The sequence below is a fragment of the Suricata suricatta genome, chromosome 9, assembly GCF_006229205.1.
Source record: "Suricata suricatta isolate VVHF042 chromosome 9, meerkat_22Aug2017_6uvM2_HiC, whole genome shotgun sequence".
Taxonomy (NCBI): Eukaryota; Metazoa; Chordata; class Mammalia; order Carnivora; family Herpestidae; genus Suricata; species Suricata suricatta.
Genome location: NC_043708.1, coordinates 139,745,010 through 139,768,965, shown reverse-complemented (window position 1 = coordinate 139,768,965; position 23,956 = coordinate 139,745,010). Strand labels below are relative to the sequence as shown.

The window sequence follows — 23,956 nt, the reverse complement described above, 5'->3', positions numbered from 1 at the left end:
CGGCACTGCTCAGAGAACGAAACGGAGCAGGGGGGCCAGCAGCAGGGGCTGGACAGGGTGCAGGACAGGGAGGGAGGCCGGGTGTCGGGCCAGCGCTGCTGGAGCTTTGAGGAAGGTGGCCTCTGGCTGTGGCCCCACGTAGGCCACTGGTGGCCTGACAGGGCCTTTTGGAATTCGGGCACAGATAAAAGCTCGGTTTGAGGGGACCGAGGTGTCCCACCTATGACTAGGATACCAAGAAATGAGTACTTTGAGTCGCCTCTGGGGAGGGAAGCAGGTTGGGCGGGAGCAGGGTGAGGGGGTGACCCCCTCCTCACGGCGCATCCCCCTGTGGTTTGGGTATCTTGTCACGGCTCGGCAGGTCCAGGACAGAGCGGGCTGTACAAGAGAGCGGGCACCTCGAATCTAGATGAGCTCTGGGGACGTTTTGCTGGGAGAGGGACGAGAAACGGGTTGATGTGAGGTCAAGGACAGGCCCCGAGCCACCGAGGAGAGCAGAGACGGGAGATGTGAGCAGGGCGAGAGCGGGGGTTGGAGCGGCGGAGCCAGGAGCCGGCGCCCCACGCAGGGCAGGAGCGGAGCGCAGGTGGGGCTTTGACACCGGGATGGTGATGGCGGATGTGCGGTTGGACGAGGCAGTCGGACGAGAGCTCACGGTTACCGGTGACTGCCTGCGCAGGAGGACACGCCGGGAGTCAGGAGGAAAGAGTGTGTGATGGCGGCCATCCAGGGAATCGTTTATTTGGCGACATCTGGGGTCACGAGACTGAAGTGTGATTCCGGGGGAGAGGGCGGCTCTGGGAGAAAGGACGGTCGTCATTTCTCTCTCTTTGGACCTCCCGATTCTTCCTCAGCAGGGAGAGTGCTCCTGGGACGCTTGCCGGTGGTGAGGGTTTGGGTGGACGGAGACGCGAGCGGGCCAGTGCTGGAGCCGGCAGGTGACCGGGTGATGTGACGGGTGTGCAGACTTGGGGGTGTTGGCTTCACACGCCAGCACTGGCCGGTGGTGACAGCACGTGGGCATTGGGTGTTGGCACCAGGCTGTTGAAGGGCCAGGGGTTGCTGTGGGTACACAGAGCACCGGTGGCCCTGAGGGACAGAGGGCTTGCGCTGTGAGGAACCACCCAAACTGGGTCATTAGAGGGTCACGGTGAAGCCCAGGCAGACCCGCGGAGACACAGCAGGAGGTGGGACCAGGGATTAGGGGCGGTTCTGCCCTTGGGGGTCATGGAAATGCCCTCAAACAGGAATCTGGTGATGGCTCTATAACTCAATAAGCTTGTTAAAAATCATTGAATTGTGTTCCTGAAGCTGATAAATTTTATGTTATGGAAATTATACCTCAATAAAATTGGGGGGGGAAATGAAAGAATGACCTTGCATCATGCCTGGCACATAGCAAATCCTCAGTAAATAATTGTTAAGTGAGTAAACAGGGTCCTTGCCAGCGAGGTGGGACGCGAAAACACCGGCCTGGTTTTCACCACCAGCACGTACGACCCTCCTCGTGGGAGAAAACAGTTTCTTAAGTGGTGTCCTGCCTCAGTCCTCTGTCCCTGTCCTTCCAAACGTCCTTTCTAAACCTGACATTTCCACTCCGCCCACGGCTGTCCGTGCCACTCAGCAGATCCCCTGCCGCCACGCCCAGTCTGTGGACCCCCTGCCCCCGGTCCCCCTTGCCTGCGGCCCCACCCTGTGGTCCAGGCAGCATCCTGGGAGCACCCCAGACTCCCCCCACAGGCATCCACCCACCCCCAGGCCCTGACCTCCTCCTCACCCCCCCTCCCCCGTCTCTGGCTCCCCCTTGTCTCCGCCTTTCCCCTGCTCCTGCCTCCACAGACTCCCCCCTCCCACACACTGCAGCCAGAGTGACCACCCCATAATGTAACACTGATCACCTGGCACTCCTTCAATTTCTCCGATCCTCACAGTCCCGAGGATAAAGGCCAAATTCACAGCACAGGCCCCTCAAGGTTCTCCCCCCGCGTCTGTTCACCACCCTCTGGATACCCCCGCACGCGGACTGGACGCCTCACCCTTCGGGTCTGCTGTAGCCTCTGCGCAGAGCGCCCTCAGCCTTCGCCCAGAAAACCAGCCCGTCCGGGTGAGGCGCGACTCCTCGGGGCTCCCTCAGCGGGTGCGCCCGCCCCGCCCCCGGCTGTGTGCCCTCCCCAGGCGGGGGGCCCTGCCTGTGCGGCCTCAGCACCAGCCCTGGTCCCGGCACAGAGCTGAACTCCTACTTCCTCGCCCCCCTGCCTGGGGTGTCGACAGCCGGGCCTGCCCAGCGGCTGGACGGAGAGAGGCCACGGGGCCGTGGAGGGGCCTAGCCGGGCCCTGGTGGGCACAGACCACGTCCTCCTGGTTCTCTGCTCTGTCCCCTTGCCCAGCACAGGGACTGGCAATAATAGTGGCTCAATAAGCGCTCCCTGAGGGGCCGGAGATGTGCAGGCGTGAATAGAACCAACCCAGTGGTGGAAAAGGCCCGACCCAGGCGGCCCACACGCGCCCCAATGTTTCATAAAGGAAGAAGCTGATATCCCCCACGTGGTAGGGACTTGCCCAAGGAGAAAGTGGGGCCTTGTCCCCGCAAAGACGAAAACCAGGTGTCCTTCCAGGTCGCCAGAGCCTACAAAGGCAAGAAGGCTTCCGGGAGCAGGCAGGCTCACCACTAGCATCCCGCCCGGCCTGCGCTCGGGCTGTGTGTTCCTGCCTCGAGCCAGGCGGTCCTCCGCCAGCCCTCGACGGAGGAGCGGTCACTACCCCATGCGACAGCCGAGGCGCTGGCACCGGAGCTCCTGCCCACCTCGGCCCCAGCGCTGGGATTCTGAAGCGCATGCCCCGCACCAGGGCGGCTTGGAGAACAGTGCGGGGGAGGGGCAGCGTGTCCCACGGCGGGGAGGGGCCCCCCTCAGGCCCGGCCTCTGGCTCCAGGCGTCGAGCTGGGAGAAGGGGCCTCCCCTTCCAACACCTTCTCCAGCCCTGCCTCTGCTGGCCTCAAACTGCAGAGGATTTCCAGGGGCTCGAGTCTGAGGGACGTCCGTTTGGGAGCAGGAGACATGGACTTGGGGGCGTCACCCCTTGCAAAGAGCTCACACCGTCTACCCCGCCCTCCCCGTCCCTGTAACTACCGTGGGCTAATTGTTCTCAGTGCCGGGCGTCATACAGACCAGGGTTTTTATAGTGAGAACAGCAGGACGTTCAGGATTCACAGAGCAGGAGAAAGACTCCAAGCGAGGGTGGCATAGAGCGAGCGTGGACACCTCTCTGCCACACGGCCAGGCCACGGCCACCTCGGTGGCGGACAGTCGGCCCTCTGGGCTGCAGCTACACTTCCTATGCATCAAGCGGTTAAAGAGAAAAATATCCACCTGCTGTTTTTGGAACGTTCTCTCTGTGGATAACAGGAAAAAGATGGCGGCAGCCACGTCCCCCTCGTGGTCTAAGAGCCACAAAAGCCCATTACAGAACAGAAGGCCCATTTCCCGCCCTCCGGCTAACTGTGGCCTGTCCGCAAGGGCAGGCGGGGACACCGTGTGCGCTATAAAATGGCATGCTTTCCACAGCCCCGTGCCAAGTGGAGCGGCCTGGCAAACAGGGTAGATAGAAGCCAGATAGATACCTGGCAAGTGGGGTAGGGAGGCCAGACTCCTTTGAACACTGACAACACGCACGTCTGTACACAGCGACCGTTTTCCCAGAAGCACCCATGCCCTGCCCTCTGTGTGAATTCCCGTCACCAGAGCTCAGTGTTCACATGCTCTCACTCAGGCCCTACGACGACCGCGTGTCACAGGCCACAGCGCATTACTGTCCTGTTTTAGAAGTAAGAACACTGAGGGGTGCCTGGGGGGCTCAGTCGGTTGAGCCTCCGACTTCAGCTCTGGTCATGATCTCACAGTCCATGGGTTCGAGCCCCGCGTCGGGCTCTGTCTGACAGCTCAGAGCCTGGAGCTGCTTCAGATTCTGTCTCCCTCGCTCTCTGACCCTCCCCCGCTTGTGCTCTCTCTCTCTCTCTCTCTCTCTCTCTCTCTCAAAAATAAAGATTAAAAAAAACAGTGAGAACACCAAGGCTAAAAGACGTGAATGACTTCCTAGTGGCCCTGGCTAGTAGGGCATGGGTTTGGAGGGACAAGTGTCGTCCTCACGACATCGTTCAGAGCAAGGTGGCCCTGGGGGGCCGGGCATGCGCTTTAGCGGGCAAGGCCACCTGGAGCCTCCCTCTGGGTCCTGCCCCTTCTGTCCCATGTCTGAGACACTCAGCAAATACCCCCTACCCCCTTCCCCATCATTACACCGCTTCTGACTTACAGCTCAGGGCAGATGAGCCACAATCGCTCACTCAGAGGAGTGAAGGCGTTAACACACCCTGAATGGGTGCAGCCCTTAATTTTACAGCCAGTGCCTTTGCTGCGGGCCTAGACGAAGGGCCGTCCCAGCAGGGCGGGAAATAGCCGGCTTTCCATGAAACATCAGAGCCAGAAGTACAGGAGGCTCAAGCCCCAACAGGAGGGACAGGTGTTCTGGATGGATGATGTGGAAAACAATGTGGTGCCTTGTTTGTGCCTAACTGGAAAGCTGCTCGCACTGGGAAGCACGGGCTGTTTGTGCCGCCAGCAGCGCCCTCGGCTCGGCGGTGCCCTGGGCTCAGCTGCCCCACCACGTGCCCGGATCAGAGAGGCCCCTGGACGGCCCACCTGCTCTGTTTAAAAATCTGCCCTCGGGCTGGCAGTAGAGGCCACCTGGAGATTTATAGCAGGAACACACGCTAGACCAAGGGACCCACAAGGCCAAGGGACTCACTGGATCCCGGGAGGTCACCCACAGGAGCAGGGATCTGCAGAGAGAATTTCGGAGGGTGTGGACTTAGATCATAAGGCCACCTTTGTCTCTCCGAGCCTCTAGAAGAATCGAGCATCTCTCTCCATTAAGACCACAGGGGGCGCCTGGGTGGCTCAGTCAGTTAAGCCTCCGACTTCAGCTCAGGTCATGATCTCACGTTCCTGGGTTCGAGCCCCGCGTCGGGCTCTGTGCTCACAGCTCAGAGCCTGAAGCCTGCTTCTGATTCTGTGTCTCCCTCTCTCTCTGCTCCTCCCTGCTAATGCTTTGAATCTCTCTGTCTCAAACATAAAATAAAACATTAAAAAAAATTAAAAAAAAAAAAAAGACCGCAGCCCTGGGTTCTGTCTCCACGGAAATCACAGTCGCCGCAGGTACCTGGAGATGCGGCGTCTGCTCCTTGCTCTTCAGGGTGACGGTAGTTGCAGGCGGCCACTGGGTCTCGGCTGATGGGCTAATAAAGAGACATCACATTGCAATTCAAAAAATATGATGATAACCGTATTTCAAAACGATGACTTCATTCGTAACCCTATGCATTTTATGTATTTACAAGCATTTTTCTGAGAGAGTGTCTAGAGCACCAAGAAAGTAAAAACATGCAGATCTCACGCATCCACAGTAACCTTCACAGCGGGCAGAGGCGACAGGTCACGTCACCTGGGTGGGGGCGGAGGGCTTTGTCATTTTGGAATGCAGGTTCCAGGGCCCAGGAAGCCAGCTCTGAGATGCAGTTCAGGGAAGTGCCTTTGGAATCAGTGCCCATGAAGAGCGGGGGGAACAAGCGTGGGCTGAGGGGGAAGACTCGGCTCCACGGAGGCCTCACTCACCCCATGTGCCATCTGAACTGTCCTGAGCTGGGGTGAGGGACCAGGCCTTCCCACGTCTAGTGGACCAGTTAGTGGATGCAATCACCCCGGGAAGGGGACATGACCTTGGGCAGGGCTGCCCTCTCCAGCAGAGTATTTCCCATATTGGGCCAGCAGCTGGGGGGAGAGTCACTCGTCCCTGCCCTGGCTCGGGGTGGGGGCTCACAGTGCACCACAGGTCCTGCCCTGGGCCTACCGCAGCTGAGCCCCTGGATGGAGTCCAGGGTCCGTCACCTTTTACACTCTCCCAGTGGTTCTGCCGCTCTGCTAGGTTTGCAAGCCCTTGATCGCAGGGGTCAGAGGGCGAGGGGGCTCTGAGGTCATGGAATCCAAGGCACTGGCTCGAGGTTATCCAGCCCGTCAGTGGCAGAGCCGGCGGCTGCTGACCTGGCCCTGCCCACGGCACTTCTCCATGTACTGATTTCACGTCACACGTACTCAGGACACTTACACACCAGGGACTCACAAACCTCTCAATGCAGGGCCTGCTCGGGCTCGCATGTTGACGTTGCCTGTGCGGGGGGGGGGGGGGGGGGGGGGGGGGGGGGGGGGTGTGCATCTGCACAACTTCTCTGCAGGGCAAGCTGACATCTATCAAAACACTACGTGTGTCCAATCAGCATTTCCCTCCTAGATGTGTGTCCTGAGGAGAACCCTCTGCACGGACGATGTGACGTGGGCACAAGAAGTTCACCCAGGAGTAATTTTTAATAGCAGAAACCTAGAAAAAGCCTCCACGTTCATCATGGGGACTGTTCAAAAAAAAGGGATCCTGTGTGGCCATTAAAAAAAACCAGAGGGGCACCTGGGTGGCTCAGTCGGTTAAGCGTCTGGCTTCCGGCTTTGGCTCAGGTCATGAGCTCACGGTTTGTGAGTTCAAGCCCCGCATCAGGCTCAGTGCTGACAGTTAGCTCAGAGCCTGGAGCCTGCTTCGGATTCTGTGTCTTCCTCTCTCTCTGACCCTCTCCTGCTCGTGCTGTCTCTCTCTGTCTCTCAAAAATAAATAAAAAAGCATTAAAAAAAAACGCAGAGAGCTCTGTCTACGTTGATACAAAAAAGTAACAACAACCCTACAAGGTGTATCAGTAGGCAAACCGTGTTTGAAAGTCATCACTGGGGTGGAACAGAAAGGGAAATACTCAGGTGAACGCATGGAAGTTTCTGGCTAACTGGGAGCTTTAAGAAAGAGGAATTGGTCTGGTTAGAAAAACAGATTCCATTCAAGTTTTCTTGGGTCGAGAGAATTTAATTCAGGAATTGCAAGTGGTACCAGAGTCGAGGAGGCAAGGGCTGGGCAGGGGCCCAGCCCAGGCACAGGAGACAGAGGAAGCAGCTGTATCCAAACAGAGGAAGAAGCCCGATGGAGGAGCCACTCAAGGCGGAGGGAAGGGGGACGTGAGGGCTCTTCTCTCCTACGCCCGATCTCCCACCGTGCCTCGCCTCCACGGAGCCCCACCCGAGGTGGCTGCCCAGGACCTTGGGAACCAGGGGCCTGTAAGCCTCGGTCTCCTGGGGTACGAGCAAGAGCAGGGAAGGCGGCAGGCGGAGCTGAGGGGCGTCACAAGGGTCCTCGCGAAATGCAGAGAACCTCCCTGCGGCCACATAGGAAGTGCTAACAGTTTGCCTCCAGGAGTTGGGGACCCGGAGGGAGACCTAGTTTATGTTAGGGACCCCTTGGTGCTTTTCCATTTTGCACCATGAACACATACGGCCTCTTGGAAGCAAGATGCTTGCCTGACATTCACACTGGGTACACTGAAAAGGGCAAGGCTACTGTATTCTTTCACTGGAAAATATCCCGCCAGCTAAATCTCCCCCCACACCTCCTGGTAACGGCCCCCGAGGGACAGCACGGCATTTCTGTGCGCATCTTTCACGAGTGTCCTCAAACCGCCCCTCTCCCCGCTGGGTCATGGTGAGGGCGGAGGGGGCGGAGCACGAGCTGGAGGGGACGTTTCCAGCCTGAAGGTCTCCCGCCACGTCGGCAGCCACTTAGGCAGAGGCCTGCTCGCAGCCCAGAGCCCCGGGCGCCCAGGAGGGAGGCGGTGGCGGGTGCCCCGCAGACAGGCTCTGTACTCGCCACCCTGCACTGCGGGCGGTGGAAGGTTGACCTGAAAACCTTGTTTATTCGATGGGCTCTGGGAGCTCCAGGGGCAGCGGGGTGCCAGGGTGTGGCTTGTGGGCCGGGAAAACAGGTTCACCCAGGTCTCTTGCTGGGGGACAGGAGCAGCAGGGCCACCTGGCCCGGGGGTCTCTGCCGTCCACACCGCTGCCCCTCAGTGGACCCCAATCAGACTTTGGCATCCCAAACTGAAACCCATCCCCCGCGGCTTTGCTGGCTACAAGGTGGGACTGTGAATATCTAATGAGTTGCATCTTCTGGCTCAATTTCGAGTCCCCTCTTCCTTGTCTGCAAGTGTCCCCATCCTGAAACCTCCCTGGCTACTCAAGGCTCCAACGAGCGCGCCCACGTGTCTGCTGGGGGTAGCCCTTCAGTCCTGAGATCTGGGTGCAGTCCTGCCCGGCTGGCTCCCTCCTAACCGAGGCCAGGTGCGCAGTGGGGAGGGTCGTCCCCACCACCACATTCACGGGGCTGCTTTCCCGCTAAACTCCGAGCGCGCCCCGCGAGAGAAGCAGCTGGTGAGCTCCCGCAACCGACCCCCAGCTTTGAGGCGCAGCTCTCTGGTTCGCCGGCAGAAGAGCTGCTGGCACCACCGGGCCTCTGCTCAGCAACCCACTCGCTGCCCAGCACGATCACGACAACCAGATCCACGACCGAATGGTGCCTGTGATGCCTTCGTTTCTAAAGGGGAGTCCAGGAAATGTCCCAGGGAGGGCTCCTGGCCGCAGACCTCCCCTCTCCATACGGTGGAGGCCACTCCACCCCCATGGAGCTGATGCTGCGTGTGGCCATGCAGACAGGAGCCTGTGGCCAGCATGTGCCTTGCTGGCTTCCGTCTATCCTGCCATGAGCCGCCCCGTGACGTCCAGCGTAGTGTCACCTGTCTTGTGTCGGTGCCGGTAGGGTCCTGCAGTGCTCCCCCGGCTAGGCGTCTCTTGCTGCCTGTGACAGCGGGGCCTGCACAGAGCTTCCCCAAGCCCTCCTGTCTCCCTCTCCTGTCTGCTAGTGCTTCCTAAGTGCAGTCCCTGGGCATGGAAACACGGAGACGGACACACGTCCCTACTTCTGTCCCCGGCACAGAAACACAGACAGGGACACAGGTCCCTACCTCCTGTCCCCGACACGAAAACACAGAGACGGACATGTGTCCCCACCTCCTGTCCCCGGCACAGAAACACGGAGACAGACACACGTCCCTACTTCCTGTCCCCGGCACGGAAACACGGAGACGGACACACGTCCCTACCTCCTGTCCCCGGGCCCCAGATCTCCCCGGGACTTCGTAGTTCAGCAGCAGAGACAGACGCCCATGCGGCCGTGGCTCTGCCAGAGCAACGTGCGACCAACTCTGGGGAGAAAAGAAAACCAGGGAAAGCGCCGCCGCTCGCCCGCGGGAGTCAAGACTGGCATTCCAGCCTCCTCCTGCTCCGAAGCGACCTCCGTGTGCTTGCAGGTTCTGGGGCCGGGAGTCCGGACGGGGCACGTGAAGAGTGGGCCCGGCTGGAGGCGTCCACCTCAGGGGCTCCGTGTGGGCTCTGCAGCATGGCGGTCTTGGGCTGCAGACACAGTGTCTCCGGGACCCCAGAACAGCCCTCCCAGAGAACAAGATGGTACTCATGGCCTTTATGGACTTAGGCTCAGGAGACACAGCGTCACCTCCCACGCTTAGGATTGCTCAAAGTCAACATCAGAAGACCAACCAGATCAAGGCAGGAGCAGGCAGTCTGCAGCCGCGCTTTCACACTGCCCCAGAAGGGGTCCCTCCAGCTGACTTTTGAAGGCAGACTGGAGGTCCGTCAGATGACAACGTGGGAAGGGCGGCCCAGGCGGAGGGGTCAGCACATACAAAGGCTCTGGGACAGTGGACTGCGTTACACAAAATGAGAGCGTCAGATTTCGTCTTCCTGCCAACTCACTAGGCAGCCGTCTCCCCCGGTCCTCCCTAGACAGCGGGGCCCTGTTGCACCCCCAAGCTCAGACACCAGCCCCTCAGCTGAGGCTCAGCCCCATCAGGGGTGCAGGAACCAGTGCACGACCCAGCTGCCCGCCCCCGCCCCCGGGCCCCAGAGCAGCAGTGAGCGCACAGGGAGACGGCACCTGGGGAGGGCTGGGCTGTGGGTGGAGGCCCATCTGGCCCCCAGGCCCTTGTTCTCATCCCCAGCTCTGGATGTAAAAGCCTCGAGGCCCCCAGCCAGAGCTTTCTCCGTTTGGGTTTTCAAAGCACTAAAGGCTCTGAGTCCACTGGCTTGAATCCCAGCAATTCTTTCCATAATGGTTAGTTCTGTTGATTATAGGCATAAAAACTCAAACTAGATTAAACAGAAAAGAGAAATTATTGGTTCTTGTAACTGGAATGTTCTAGAAGTGAGTTTAAAGAGTATCAAATAGTACCAGAATTCCTTTCTCTCTCAATTTCTCAGCTGTGTATATTTCTCTGTTGGCTTCATTTTCAGGCAGAGTCTCCCCAAAAGTAACACCCGATGGCTCAAAGGCTCGGGGCATAAGTAAAACTGAGAACCAGCAAACCCAGCCAAAAGGGGGCATCTCTTCTCTGAATGCTTGGACTGCAGCCCCAAAGAGGGTTCTGATTGGCCCAACTGCATCACATGCCCTTCCCAGAGCCAATCACTCCGACCAGGAAGCTGTGGTGTTCTGACTGGCTTTGACCAGATCACATGCTGACCCCAGGTCAGGGATCAGAGTTACCTTCACTGTAACCACACGGAATCACTTCATTAAAAAAAAAAAAATAGGGATTTCACAATCAGAAGCGGAATGGAAAACGTGAAAGACAGACACGATGCAGCTGCCCTGGCCCCAGGGCCACTAGTATAGTTGGATACCGTGCACACTGCAGCCGGGGGATGACATGCCTTCTGTGTCTGCCCTGAAGGGGTCCCTTTATCGAACTCAGGCAGAGGCGGCCACTGGACTGCTTCTGGGCTTCCCAAAGCCACCACACCGTCCTGTCCCTGGCCCTTCAGTGCCGCATGAAGAACCCTCCTCACCCTTCATCTCCCAGTTCAAATGCCTACTTCTCCATGAACGGGCTGGGATAAATCAGAAGTTATTCATGTGCCCACAGGTTTATGGCTTCTGCCTCAGACATGGCCACACAGCTGTTCAGTTGTGATTCCTTGTCCGGTGTCATCTGGCCCAAGACGGGCTCCACGAGAACAGCAGGTCCGGCCAAGCAGCCCTTCCAGGCAGGGTGGGGGAGGCACAGGGGAGGTCTGTAACTGCACGATGCTGAGAACCACAGAGAATGCGAGCCCTCCATCCTGGTCATGAGAGCCTGGATCCCCTGTATCTTCTACGTCACTGTGTCCAGCTTCTGGAGACACTGCCCCAAGGAAGGGGCCTTGAATGGTGCCTCCAGAGGGCCACCATCCAAGGCCAAAGCTCTTTCTCCAGGAGGCCTCTGGGGAAGAGAAGGGGGCTGGGCTCCATCTGGGCCTCGCTGAGGACAACTGCGCTGGAGTTCAGCTGTGGCTCCTGATTAAAACCAGATCCGGGAGTTGGGGGCCTTTGGTGAAACTGGATACCTATCATCGTAGGCAAAGGAAATCCACTCTGAGAGGGGGGGAGGCTGGCCGGCATCCCGGCAGTGCTGGGCTGGGCGGTAAGGCTGTGCTTTCCTTCGGGAAGGCCCCAGTGACTCCTTGCTGTGTGAGGCGATGACAGCCTTGAGACACAGGCGCCCCGTGGAGGCTGAGGAACGCTCTGACTTCTCCTCCCTTTCTCCCCACGTCCCTGCTCTTGGCTTGCCTTCGGGTGGAAGGCTGGGGTTCAACCTCACTACCAACTTTTATTCATTTAGGGCAAAGTTATTCAGTCTGAGGCTCAGTTTGATCATCTGCAAAACGGGGGTGAAAACAGTACCTTCCTGATTGCCCTACTATCGGATTAAAAGTAACGATGAGAAAGTGCCTAGCACAGGACCCCAATACAGTGAGCCCTTATTAAAGGTCAGCTGCTGTTATGCCTTCTTCCTTCCTCCTTTCCCACGAGAAGCTATTTGATATCATTAAACCACAAACACAATCCTTGATGATCACAGTAAGGAAAATAATTCAGGTCCCTGATGACGGATGGGATGGAAAATGCACTGGCTCCGGGGTTAGACAGCCTGGGGTTGTGGTCCTGGCTCTGCCATTTACCAACTGGGTGACTCATTCAGAGGACTTAACCACTCCGAGCCTGAGCGTCCTCATGCAAATGGGGACCCTGGCAAACGGGGAGTCTTGCCCCAGACTGCTGTGCGTGTCACACCGGGCACCTGGAAGCCGTGGAGCCAAAACAGACTGTCTGCCTTCGTACTTCCGATGCTGCGCCGTCCTGCATCTCCTTTTCTCTTGCTTGGTCCTTCTCTTCCTGTTTCCAAGGTCACAAGTCAAATGAACTTGGGGAGTAAAGTGTTGGAGCTGCAAGAGAACTCGGTGACATTGGTTCAGTCTTTCTATCTGAAATCACTTAGAAAACAAATTCACAAAAACTCAGATTCATGGGCTCCATCCCAAACCTAGAGGGCCAGACTCTCTTTTTACATGAAAATGTGTTTTAAATTTCAAAAGTAATGCCTGCCCATTCTAACTGAATCCCAATGATACAGAAATAATGAGTAAAAACGGCCAATCCTCAGAGGCAAACTGCTATTAGCAGTTTGGTGTGTCTCATCTACGGTTTTGTTTTTCCTGGAAAGAGCTAACCAGATAGTCTTTATTTTTTCCCATTAAACTAGATCATCATTCATTTTCTTTTTAAACGTAACATAGCTTGGACATCTTTCCACACCAGCACACACACGACTCCCGCGTTCTGTTAAACAGCTGGAGAGAATTCCATGATTTGGCTTACCGTGGTCGCCTTAACCGTTTCCTTGTGGGCGGACACCGCTGGCTCTCGTCGGCGGATCCCAGGCCGCCAGTCCGGCCTCTGTCCTCTGCGCTGCACAGAGGGGCGGCCGGAGGCCCGGGGGGTGATGCGGACGGGCCAGGGTCACACGGCAGGTCAGCGAGCCGGGCTTACCGCTCCGGTCCCTGAGGTGCTCTTGGCACTGAATGACACCACTTGTTTTGTTTTTTAAAAGATGATCAAAGGGAACTTAACATTTTTCTGAGCCGATTCCTGATACTAGAGAAGAGAAAAATAATGTTAACATTATTCCATGTATTTCTGAGAATTGGAGTTTTTTTCAAACTTTCTCAGAGTTTTTACTTTTCATTATATTCTTTGCAAGAGTCGTGAGTCAATAAATATTTCCCACACATTGTTTCTGCAGCTAACTTTTTGGGGGGCTGGCTTCCTGAAATCCCCCTCCTGCTGAGTGGGACTGTTCCAAGACGGGGCCAAAGTCCACTTCCGGAGCACCCCAAGCCCCTCCCCTTCATTCACCGTAAGTGAGGAGTTTCCTTCTCTTGTGGAACAAATGGAATCATACAGTTGTGTGTCATCTTTTTTTTATTATGTAAATTAGCCCAAGTCCTGTCGGTATCTTTCCCAGAAAGATAAATTACTCATTTGGCAAAGATAGAACACATCATGTTTGCAGAATCCTTTTGAGAATTTGCTCTTTGCCCAGAAATTCTGCTTAATATTCCTACTAAGAAATGGAACATTAAGCCTGCCTCCCACGAAGTAGAGTTTGAATAGAAGCGACCAGTGTCCATCAAGTCACGTGCTCTTTAACGCAGCTGTCCCCAGAGCTTGGTGCTGAGCTGCCTGCAAACGTTTCCAAGCCTCCTGCCTCCACCCCATGCCCTGTGACAGAGGGGCTGCTCAGAAACTGCTCAGATTTCTTAGTAAAAAGGAAGGGAACTGGCCGACCAGTGTCGGTAACATCTGAAGGTTGTTTAGCATCGTCTTGGGCAAAAGACAAAGGGAATAGAGGACTGCAGAGTAGCTCTTTTGTTTGTGAGCTGCCTCTTGCGTCCTAAAACTCTGGCTTCTGACTTAGAATCAAAAGTTAACCCCTCTCCCGGCCCCTAGATTGTGCCTCCTGAAAGCAGATCTCCCAGGACAAACAGCTGGTACCAGGTCTGAAGCAGGAAATGTCCAAATGAACTCGGGGCATCTTGTTACACGAGTGGCAAAGAAGTTATCAAAGACAACTAGGATCCTTCCAGAAGGCTGAAGAGTGAATTGGAAGAGGCTCCCACTGGCTAACACGGACCACCTCTCACACCCGTCAGAATAACACTGCAGTGACGGGAACTGTGCTCGGTGTGTTCCGATCTACAGATTCACAGTGACACCCGAAGAAAAAGATTAGAACGAAAACCCAAAGTGCATTGGTCACCTTTGAAGAATGCCAGGAGAACCAACTTATTACTTTGAAAACCAGTTAATACAGGAAAGAATCAAACATTTATTATGCTTTTCCTGTTAAACGACAGCTCAGGATTACCACATAGGGGATGAGGAAGTAACTTCTTACGGAAGAATCCCAACTCATAAATGAAGAAATGATAGAACATCCCCATGTTTTAACCTCCAGCTAAACCACAGGTGGAGCCCCCAACGGCTGCTAACATCACAGAGAGAGAGGAGCCGGCCACGCGGTCTCCAGGGAAGCTGGCACACCACCCCTGCTATGCTCTCTCCAGAAAAATCAAACCTCAACCTGACCGGACGCCTGCCCCTAATTGTCAATTTATGAGAAACACAGTGCACAACACTATGGAAATGTAATCATCAAAACCCAGCCTGTGAGAAACTCTACAGGAGAACCAGTCTCTCTAAAAGTACACCTAAAAAATAAAATAAGGGAGGGGGGATCTTATAGATGAGAAGAGACTTAAAAGGAAAATCAACTGATCACAAAGTATGGTTATTTTCAATCCTGATTTGAACAATCAGGCAAAGGAAGTTATGAGACAATCAGGAAAATCTGAATATTGACAGGATATTTGATGACGTTAGGAATTATTTTTAATCTTTAAAGTGCAATAATTGTAGTTAGTTTAAAGGTAATTATCAACGTTTAGTGACATACACTGAAAAATTTATAGGTGAATCCATAAAATGTCTAGGATTTGTTTCAAAATGATTCAAGAGAGTAATGAGTAGATGAAACGAGATTGACCTTGAGGGTTGTGAAAGCTGGGTGGTGGGTGCATGGGGAATCATTTTACGATTCTCTCTACTGTTACATGTGCTTGAAATTTTTGTGAGTTAAAAGGAAAAGGAAAAAAAAATGAGTGACTCATTTCCTGGGTTCTATCTCTCCACACCTGAGATGCTTAAACGCGGAGGGGCTCTGATGGATTGGGAGAAGCACCGCTGTCTGTCCAGTGTAAGAGTGGCAGTCGGGGGGATTTCGACCGCACTCTGAGCTCCACGTCATGAACTCTTTGCGGACTTCGCGAAGACTAATTTTCACCCAAGGACACCCATGCGTGTCCTTCACCTTGGGGCACGGTGTTTCCTTGACAGTAGGGAGGACCGACAGAGGTGCAAGTGACGTTTTCACAGGACTGAGGGCTTCGCAGGCACTAACAGGCCGTCTCAGGAAGGGCTGAGGTCTCTGTGGCGGGGTTAGGTTGGCAGCGGGAAGGCTGCACTTGCAAGCTTGTTTCCCCACGTTTTCTCTGACCATACCGTTGTTTACTCCCGCACCCTGGCTGTCATGGTGAAGTAGAGGGGACTGAGAAAGATGTTACAAATCTTGCCTAAAATATTTCAACACTACTTTTTCCTTTGAGCAGGAGGCACTTTGTGCTGGTGTTCCATCGCACTGGTCGTCATGATGAAGACAAGGATTTCTGGAAATTTGCAAGCAAGACAGGCCTCTGTCCTCCTTTCCGGCACCTGTTTATTAGGAATGCTTTTAAAAGCTTTCAAGAAAGGAAGCCACTGGGTAACTGTCTTGAACAAACAAGAGCTTTTCTCTTTTTAATCACATAGCAATACCTCCAGAGAGGTAGGGACCGTATTACCCCAATGACTTTGGGTCGGCATCTCCGAGATTCTCTTGGCCTTTTCCTCATGGGCAGAATGCAGCTGCATCGGCTCCAGGCATTGCAATCTCACACCGCACTCCCCGGCAGTAAGCAGCAGGGAGCTTCTCGGGTGCTCCTCTCTTACCGGGAGGAAAATGCTTTTTCCCAGAAGCTCCTTAGTAGATTTCCCTGTAAGTCTCATTGGCCGGAACACGGTGGCATGCTCAACTCTACAGAGCAGCCTGGGCAAACAAGCTAGGACTTTCCGGGGCCCCTCCTGGGGGAGGAGCGCAAGGGAGGGGCTAGGAAAGAGACCGGGCCGACAATCAGGCAACACTTTCGCTTTTCCTTCAAATGGGGCTTGGAAACCCTGCCCGCCTGCCTCTGCGACAGAATCCTAACCCACTGAGCGCTACTGGGGCTGGCCTTGCTGCTGAAGGCATGCTCCCCCACGGCTGCTCTGCCTATAGGGCATCCGTTCAGAAAGGCTTGGGTCTTGCAGAAAATTCTGGCTCCCCTTCAGTCAGATCATCAGCGTGTGTTTACAGAAGCACCCCCATCGCCAAGCGCCAAGGGGACGCAGAGATGGCGAAGCAGCTGTCCTGGCCTCGGGGACCACACAAGCGGGCAGGACAGAACCCCAGCAGCATTAGGTGATGGGACAGCACCGCCACAGGCGCCCTGTGGGGAGCAGGCGGGCCGGCTGGCGAGGCTGGCGCGGGGCCGGGGCAGAGAGGTGAGGCCCAGCGCGCAGGCGCAGTTAGGACGCCGGCGGCCCCAGGGCCAGGCTCACCGGCGTCGGGGAAGCCCTCGGTCCTCCGCGAACCTCCACTCAACCAACCTTCACCCCATCCGTCCAGGCGGGTGCCCCGTCGGCCCCCGGCGGGAACCTCCCCAAGGTCCACACAGCACCGGCGTGTGTGCTCTCTGCCGCCTTCCAGCCTCCCCGACAGGCGCAGGTCCGCCTGGCAGGGTCACATGACGCGGCCTAGCCAATCGCCAGGCCCCGCTGCCAGCGGTGATTGGCCCACGCGGTCCTGTGACCGGAACCAGCGGCCGAAAACCAAGATGGCTGACTTCTCAGTTCGCTCCTTCCGCCGGGCGTCCTGGAGGTCAGGGTGAGCACGTTCCTTCGCGCCGAGAGTGGCGGGAGGTTCTAGCAATTGGGAACTGAAAGTGTGCCCAGGAGGCGGCCCTTGTTTTTTCTAGTTTACCTGGGGAGGCCAATCGGGAAGGCCTTAAATGCTGGACGGCACTTTGACAGGGGGAATGCCGGGCAGCGGAATGCCACGTGTGGAACAGTGTTTTAGTGAGATTAGCCTGCTGACCATGATCTTTGTATGGCTTTCATGCTCCACGTGTGTAAACTATATCCTACACAAGGTGTGTGCACGCTGGAGACTAAAGCAATAGTTACCAGATTGGGTTCCCTGGAACACTCAGGGTGTGCCAAGAGGGAATGAAGAACACTGTGCCTTTTTTCCTGGAAAATGGGAACGGAAAAGGACTTAAGAGAAAGGCCTCAGTGATGTTTGGAGTGAACCACGTGGTCACCGCACCTCGTCATCCGGACGTACCCACATGCCTGTGGGCTGACATGAGGGTTATAGCCCGTCGCCTCCATCACTGTACCTGTGCTTCATCCCCAGAAAAGGCAAATTAGAAGGAAACACATGCGCCCTATGTGACATGTCCTAAAGAACAACAGGACCTAAATGGATGCTCCCGTCAACCAAGACACGAGACCATCACTGAGTGGCGGGGACGGTGTCCCTCCCGCAGCAAATCCGGGTATGGAGAAGATGGCGCAGCAGCAGGAAGCAGAAAGTGTGTGTGCCAGGATGGCTGGGGCCCCACTCAGTTGTCCACACAGAGGAGCGCCCAGTATCCGCCGGTGGAGTCTGGTCGGGCCGGCCCTTCCTTGTCCGTGCGGCCTGACCTCCTCTGTGGCCAGTTCAGTCCTCTCACTTGCCTCAAGTCTCGAACACTCGCAGTCAGGTTGGCCCTCTGCATGGCCTTCCTCTCCACTGCGTACCAGTGCCAACGTGCTCCCCACCCTCACAGGCCCCACTGCAGACCCCCTTCCTCCAAGAAGCTGGCAAGCAGGTCTCTAGCGCTTGCTCTCTGCCATAGGACACTGTTGTGTGGGTACTGAGTGTGCACTTGGCTATTTCTAGCAAGTGATTAAGCCCCAAAGAGCACAGCGGAACGAGTGTCCTGGTATCTGTGCCCACTGTGGTGGTGGCACTGGGGCTGTTTTCATGAAGGGCTTTGAGAAGTTCTGGGGACATGTAGAGGTCGCTTAGGTGTGTATAGCCCAGTGTCGGTCTTTCTTACTCCCACCCCAGCCCAGCCCTGCTCGGAGGCTACGTGGCCTGGCAGCGGAGCCACCGGTCCGTTCGTGGAGGGCAGCATGACAGGAAGTCCACAGAGTCCCGACAGGCAGACTGCGGGATGTGAGCTCCACCGAGACCCCTCCCCACACAGTTTCCCGTAAGCGGCCGAGTATTGGGGAGGGGCTGAGCTCCCCCGTTGCAAAGTGAAGCCCTAGACTTCAGAGGTGTGAGGATTTAGGGAAATGTGCTCATTTACACTCAGGCAGTGGCTCCTGGGCCTCAGGGGTCTGCCTCATGAGAATGTGAGCTCTTTGAGGGTCACCCTCTGGCCTCATCCATGCCTGAGCATTGTTGGTCAGCTAACTGTAGCCTAGCTCTGCCAAGAACCCTCACCTAGAACAGCCAGGAGAGATGCCCAAGAAGCCAGGAAAGCAAGGCAGCAGAGGGCAGGGGCAATGGCAGGGTCCACGGAGGCGTGGACAGTACAAGTTCCTCTTAAAAGGTGGGGAGCTGCCAGCTGATACCCACTGGGAATGTCGGCTCAGGAATGCCAGTTTCCCAAACTTCTCTTCAGGAAAGAGAAATCGAGTTTTACGTGAAATCTGATTTTAAAATTTAAGAGTTGGCAACGATGGAGCATTGTCCACCTACGTATTCGGATCCATTCTGGCTCTGTCCCGGGAGGGGGGCTCTTGAGGACAGCACGCCACCCCCAGCACAGCTAGATCAGAGATTGAAAGCTGAGAGGTCAGGATACTTAACCCCCTAGTTCCAAGCCACGCTGAACCCTCGGCCCCCACCCCCAGCCTACCCACACACACGGGGGCCATGGTTGGGCAGTGGCTACATTCCTCGGTGCACAGCCACAGCTCCTGAATGGTGCTCTCTCCTAGGCTATAGTTCTGGTCTGGGACCCCTCCGACCCAGGCACAGGGGAGTAATGACTCCCCTATTTCTAGTCTCAGTGCTGCCCGTCCCTTGTTGATTCTCTTCATGCTCTCCATGTGGGTCCCTATGTAAACAGTCCCTTTATTCTGAGTTCCCCTCAATTAACCTTTTGAATGTGCTCTCCCTTTCCTGCTGGGAACCGCCAACATACAGACTAATCTGATTAGCAAACACCACTGGGGTCCCAGCACACCTGGACCTGCGGTCCGAGATCCAGTGGGAGGGGCCCCAGCTCGCCACCCCCGCTGTGCGCACCCGCAGGCCACTCGCCAGCAGGCTGAAGCTGAGAGCACCGCGGAACAACGCAATGCTGAGGACAGCAGGGGCACGGTCACCCCGTGCGGAAACCGAAGAGGCAGCTCAGAGACAGGAAAAGTCTTGAAGTGTGGACAACCAGTTTAATGACTGACAAACCATGTGATGCCAAACTACAGAGCGCCAGGGAGTCAGAGGCACGGAGGCCTCGGTGAGGCGGGGGGGGGGGACGCTACCACACTGTCACAGGGGAAACGGGGTCACCTAACGTTGATACGGGGTAAGGGAAGGTCCACTGGCAGCTCAGACCTATGACATTTCTCGGGAAACATGCACCCCACCCCCAAAGCAGCGGGAAGCCGGCCACCTTCACTCCCGAACGTAAATCCTCGTGCAGACCACGTCGTCGGCGCCAAACGTCTGCAGAAAAGAAGGAAAAACCATCAGAGCAGACGCCTGTGCAAAACCATTTAGAGCACATCGCTAATAAGGCCGCACGCTGCCCTGTTAAAAACTCTTTGTAACAGACATTCAATTTCCTGTGCCATGTGCTCTTGCTAACTGCTAAGGTCTTTTCCCCCCTTCTTTTCTCCCTTAAGCTCCATGCTGGCAGAGATGCAGCTGGGGGTAGAATTATATGCAATTTTTCTTTTGTTTCTGGAGCCTGTGAATGCTGACTTAAGAAATGTTTTGGTTTTAAACATTAAACTGAAAGGGGAGAAGTCACATTGGACGTTTCAGAGGTGGCTCTGTCTCTTCTCAGAAGAGGAAGGGGCCCGGGTAGCTGGAGCCAAGGGGGGACAGCCGGACGGGACAGCGTTGGCGAGGGTATGAAGAGGCTGCCAGGAAGTGACCTGCACACCAGACCCGGACCCAGCTCTGCAGCACACGGCGGGGTACGCGCGGCATGCACGGCCTTGCCTCCCTTGCTGGTTCGGAGAGGAAGGGAGGGATGGAGCAGAACAAGATGATCCCCAAGGCTCTTTCCAGCTAAAATTCTATGGCTCTTTGTTTGTTTATCTGTTTGCTATGGGGAGGGCACAAATCACTCCCCAGACGGAGATTTTTCTTCTGCGCCCTGAGGTGGTATTGTCCGTAAGGAAGCCATCTTAAGCCTCCCCCAGACTAGCAGTTCTTCACAGGCCTGCTTCCTGGGTTCCCACACGCGGGTGGACCGGGGAGAGCAGTATGTTTGTTGAGCAAACAAAACCAAAACCCAAAAACTCTCCAGTCTGAAGACCTGATGTGGGCATGTCTGCAGACGTACACCTTTCGGGGGGGGGGGGTCCCCTCTCAGACTCTCAGAGGGGCTCGAGGCCCCAGCGAGGCCGAGAGCCTGGCTAAACCCGGCCCTTCAGGTCTTGCCTGGGCCCATCCGCTGACCAGGAGATGGCTCTCAGGGAGCACGTGCGGGGACATTATCCCGTGTGTCTCAGGAAAGAGCAGTCATGAGTGACACTGAGGAAGCAAATGCCCATCACCAGTGCTGTCAGGGGAAGGAGGGCAGAGGTCCCGCCGAAATTCACCTCTAGACGTGCCGGCCTTTCAGCTCTACGGCCGTGGCATGTTTGGGGCTCTGACTCTGTCCGTGTCCACAACCACCCTCGTATCTGACACCTCGCCCAAGCCAACAAGTGGCTTCATGCTGCAGAGGAAAATCCCATTTCCAACCACGTCTGGGAAGTCCTTCTCAGCCTGCAGCCATGCTGAAAGGCTCCTGAAAGAAACTCTAGAATGTTCCGGAGTGGTCTGGGGGAAGATCCTGTTTCACAGAAGGCAGCTTAAACCCCCGGGGACAATTTACTGTTGGCTCTGGGAAAGCTTATTTCAACTTAACTAGGATAATTTGCCCCTTGTTAAAGAGACAGCATCTCCCTGCATTTTGGTTTATTAATGATAACAAGCCTTGAAACAAAAGCCCATATTTCAGGTCTCAGATGCCAAGAATTCATGCTCCCTCGGAGGCTCGTCTGCTGAGCCAGGGAAGGACGCACAGCGGGGCGCGCGGGGGCGGGGGCGCTGGCGTCCTTCCAGCAGCCAGTGCTCTGGCCGCTTGGATGTTACAAGGTTAATATCACACTTTCCTGTGCAGCAAGCCGACCCTCGGCCATGCTCCGGAACGGAGATCCTTGCTAACTCTGGTACCAGTGGACCTTTGGTTCCTTTTTCTCCTGAATTCCCGTGTGTCAGCCTCAGATAGCTCCCCCAACCCCATCAAGGATTCCTTCCCTGGAAACAGCAGTAACCAGGTTGCAAAGGAAGTCAGTACCTTCTCTATAAAAGCACAAGTACTCAGATCATCATGGGGGAAGGACAGGAGGAGGCAGACCAAGCAGCCTCAAGTCAAATAGTAGAGACAGAACCAACACGCAATTTCAGGCCTGAGAACGACCCCAGAGGTCACATGTTAGTGTGAGGCCTCCTTCCACAGCTTGGGAAGGGAAGGACCACGCCCAGGTCACACAGGGTGGCTGTCCCATTCTGCTGGCTCCCTAGCCAACACTGCAGGGTGACATTCACTAAGACGGGGCAGGCCAGCTGGCTCAGAGGGCCAGCTGATGGAGAACAAAGGGTATCGTTTCCTTTTCGTTTGTATGGGGTGGAGGGCGAGGGGGTGGGGGCGAGAGGGTGGGGATGGAGTTGTTTCGGGGAAAGCTTGGTCTATTCTGAAATGTAAAGGGACAATGACAAGAACATTGCCCTGTCCTCCCAGTCACCGAAAATAGAGGAGGAGGAGGTATGTGATTAAACTATGGGGGATTCTAGCTTGGCCTCAGCAGGTATGTTTTGTGTGGCCAGGAATGTTTAACCTGTTTTAATCTGAGGGCGCCTGGGTGGCTCAGTTGGTTAAGCGTCCGACTTCAGCTCAGGCCATGATCTCACAGTTCATGGGTTCGAGCCCCACATCGGGCTCTGTGCTGACAGCTCAGAACCTGGAGCCTGGAGCCTATCTTCAGATTCTGTATCTCCTTCTCTCTCTGACCCTCCCCTGCTCTCTCTCTCTCTCTCAAAATGAAAAACATTTAAAAAAATTAAAAATAAAGAAAACAAAGATGTTTTAAGCTGAGTACCTTTAAGGTAGAGCCTACCCTTTCCAGTTCTAAAGGACCCCCTCCCCCCCACACACACACCACCTTCCACTTACACTTGGACATTCCCGAGTTAGCCTGACGTGTGGGGGTCCCCAAGGCCAATGCAGGTGGTGAGTAAGTCTAGGGGTAAAAATGCTCTCCGAGGCCCCCAGTGCTGAGTGCTAAAATTCCTGAAATCTTTCCCTGGCAGCAAAATGGGGAATGAGGAGGGGGAAGAAAAAAACCCTCCTCCACAGCGTGAAACAGCCCGCGACCTCCCAGAGCCCACGCACTCCGGCTCCGAGCCGCCACGTCGCCATGGGGTCACAGTGTGGCCGCCCGGCCTCCTCGGCCCTGCTCTGCCCCGCGGCGCGCTCCTCACACCGGCTCTCCGCTGACACGCTAGCCCCGGGCAGACAGCGTCCCTCTGGGGGAAGGAGGCCGGCTTGCCCACAGCCCGCGGCCCCGTCTGGGGGCAGGCGGCCCGACCCAGGGCCCCAGCGCCTCACCAGGATGAGCTCGTCGTTGGCCAGCTCGCGGGTCCAGTAGGTTTTCGGGCCGTCCCCCTCGAGCAGAGTTTGCGTGCAGTGGATCTTGTTCTCATTCTCCCAAGTGGCTAAACTCTGCGGGTGGGAAAACCATTAGTGACATTAATTACGGTCCTGGCCGCGGGAGCAGAGACAACAATGAACACCAGAGTCGCTGCTGCAGAGACCAGCAACACATGGTCCCTGTCAGCAGGGGCGCGGAGCCCGAGCTGCACCCTGCGGAGTCCAGACCCAGAGGGCTGGCCACGGACTTTCTGGCCGTGTAAATATACCTTGTATTCCCCCCCCGCCCCCCCCCCCCGGACTCCGAACCTTTACATGTCCAGGAATAAAATTAGAGCATGGCAGGATTCATTTATGTCAAAATGGACTAGCCCTTCAAGCAACTGGGATGTTAAAGACAAGAGCTTTCACATCAGAACTACAAAATTTTACAACTGCTGAGACACCATATTTACAGCTACACCCAACGCGAGCAGATCAGGAGCCCTCTTCTCTGCAAGGATTTGGGGATGACATCTTTTCTGTCTGCACGCATCAGAGGCAGCACACAGGCTGCTCTGATAAACCTGGGGGTCTCTGGCTCTGAGGAGGAAACACTGCCTCTATCCAGGTTTCACCTTCTAGGAAAATCAAATGTGGGAGGTGGGAGGTGAAAGGGGGTCCCTGCAGTCTCCCCAGTGTCTGCACAAAGTCAGGTGCTCTACAGCTGGGCTGGCTGGGGGTGGGGTACATAGAATGTGCACATACTCGCTTTCTAACTCTCACTCGAACAAAAAGCCCCACTTTCCAGGCTGTTGTGTGAGCCTTTCATTTTTTATCAGAATCACTGTCTCTGGCAGTAGCCACCAGTGGATGTCCCCAACTGAGCCCTGCTGACTGCCAGGCCTTCTCCTGTGACTCCCAGGACCTTCATTCTAACTATGCCCACCCTTTTGTTATTATTATTATTTTTTTAACAAACAGTGCAGTGACTGAGGCTCAGATCCTGCCAGCTCCACGCCCGGACATTGTTTTCTGGCTATGCCAAT

The 23,956-nt window shown here is 55.8% G+C and overlaps 1 protein-coding gene and 1 long non-coding RNA gene across 2 annotated transcripts; both read right to left on the bottom strand.

The window, feature by feature from the left end:
- Positions 1-725: 725 nt before the first annotated feature.
- On the bottom strand, positions 726-19,107 carry LOC115302425. The gene is made up of 5 exons (XM_029952329.1): positions 18,915-19,107; positions 12,685-12,850; positions 5,215-5,290; positions 4,801-4,834; positions 726-1,089 (listed from the first exon to the last, which is right to left on the bottom strand). The coding sequence occupies exons 1-5, from the start codon at positions 19,105-19,107 to the stop codon at positions 851-853; spliced, it is 708 nt and encodes a 235-aa protein (XP_029808189.1). The 3' UTR covers positions 726-850.
- A 320-nt stretch (positions 19,108-19,427) lies between these two features.
- Positions 19,428-22,998, bottom strand: LOC115302051. Its single transcript, XR_003913406.1, has 2 exons — positions 22,887-22,998; positions 19,428-19,726 (listed from the first exon to the last, which is right to left on the bottom strand). It is a non-coding gene; the product is annotated as an uncharacterized LOC115302051 (long non-coding RNA).
- Positions 22,999-23,956: the final 958 nt, after the last annotated feature.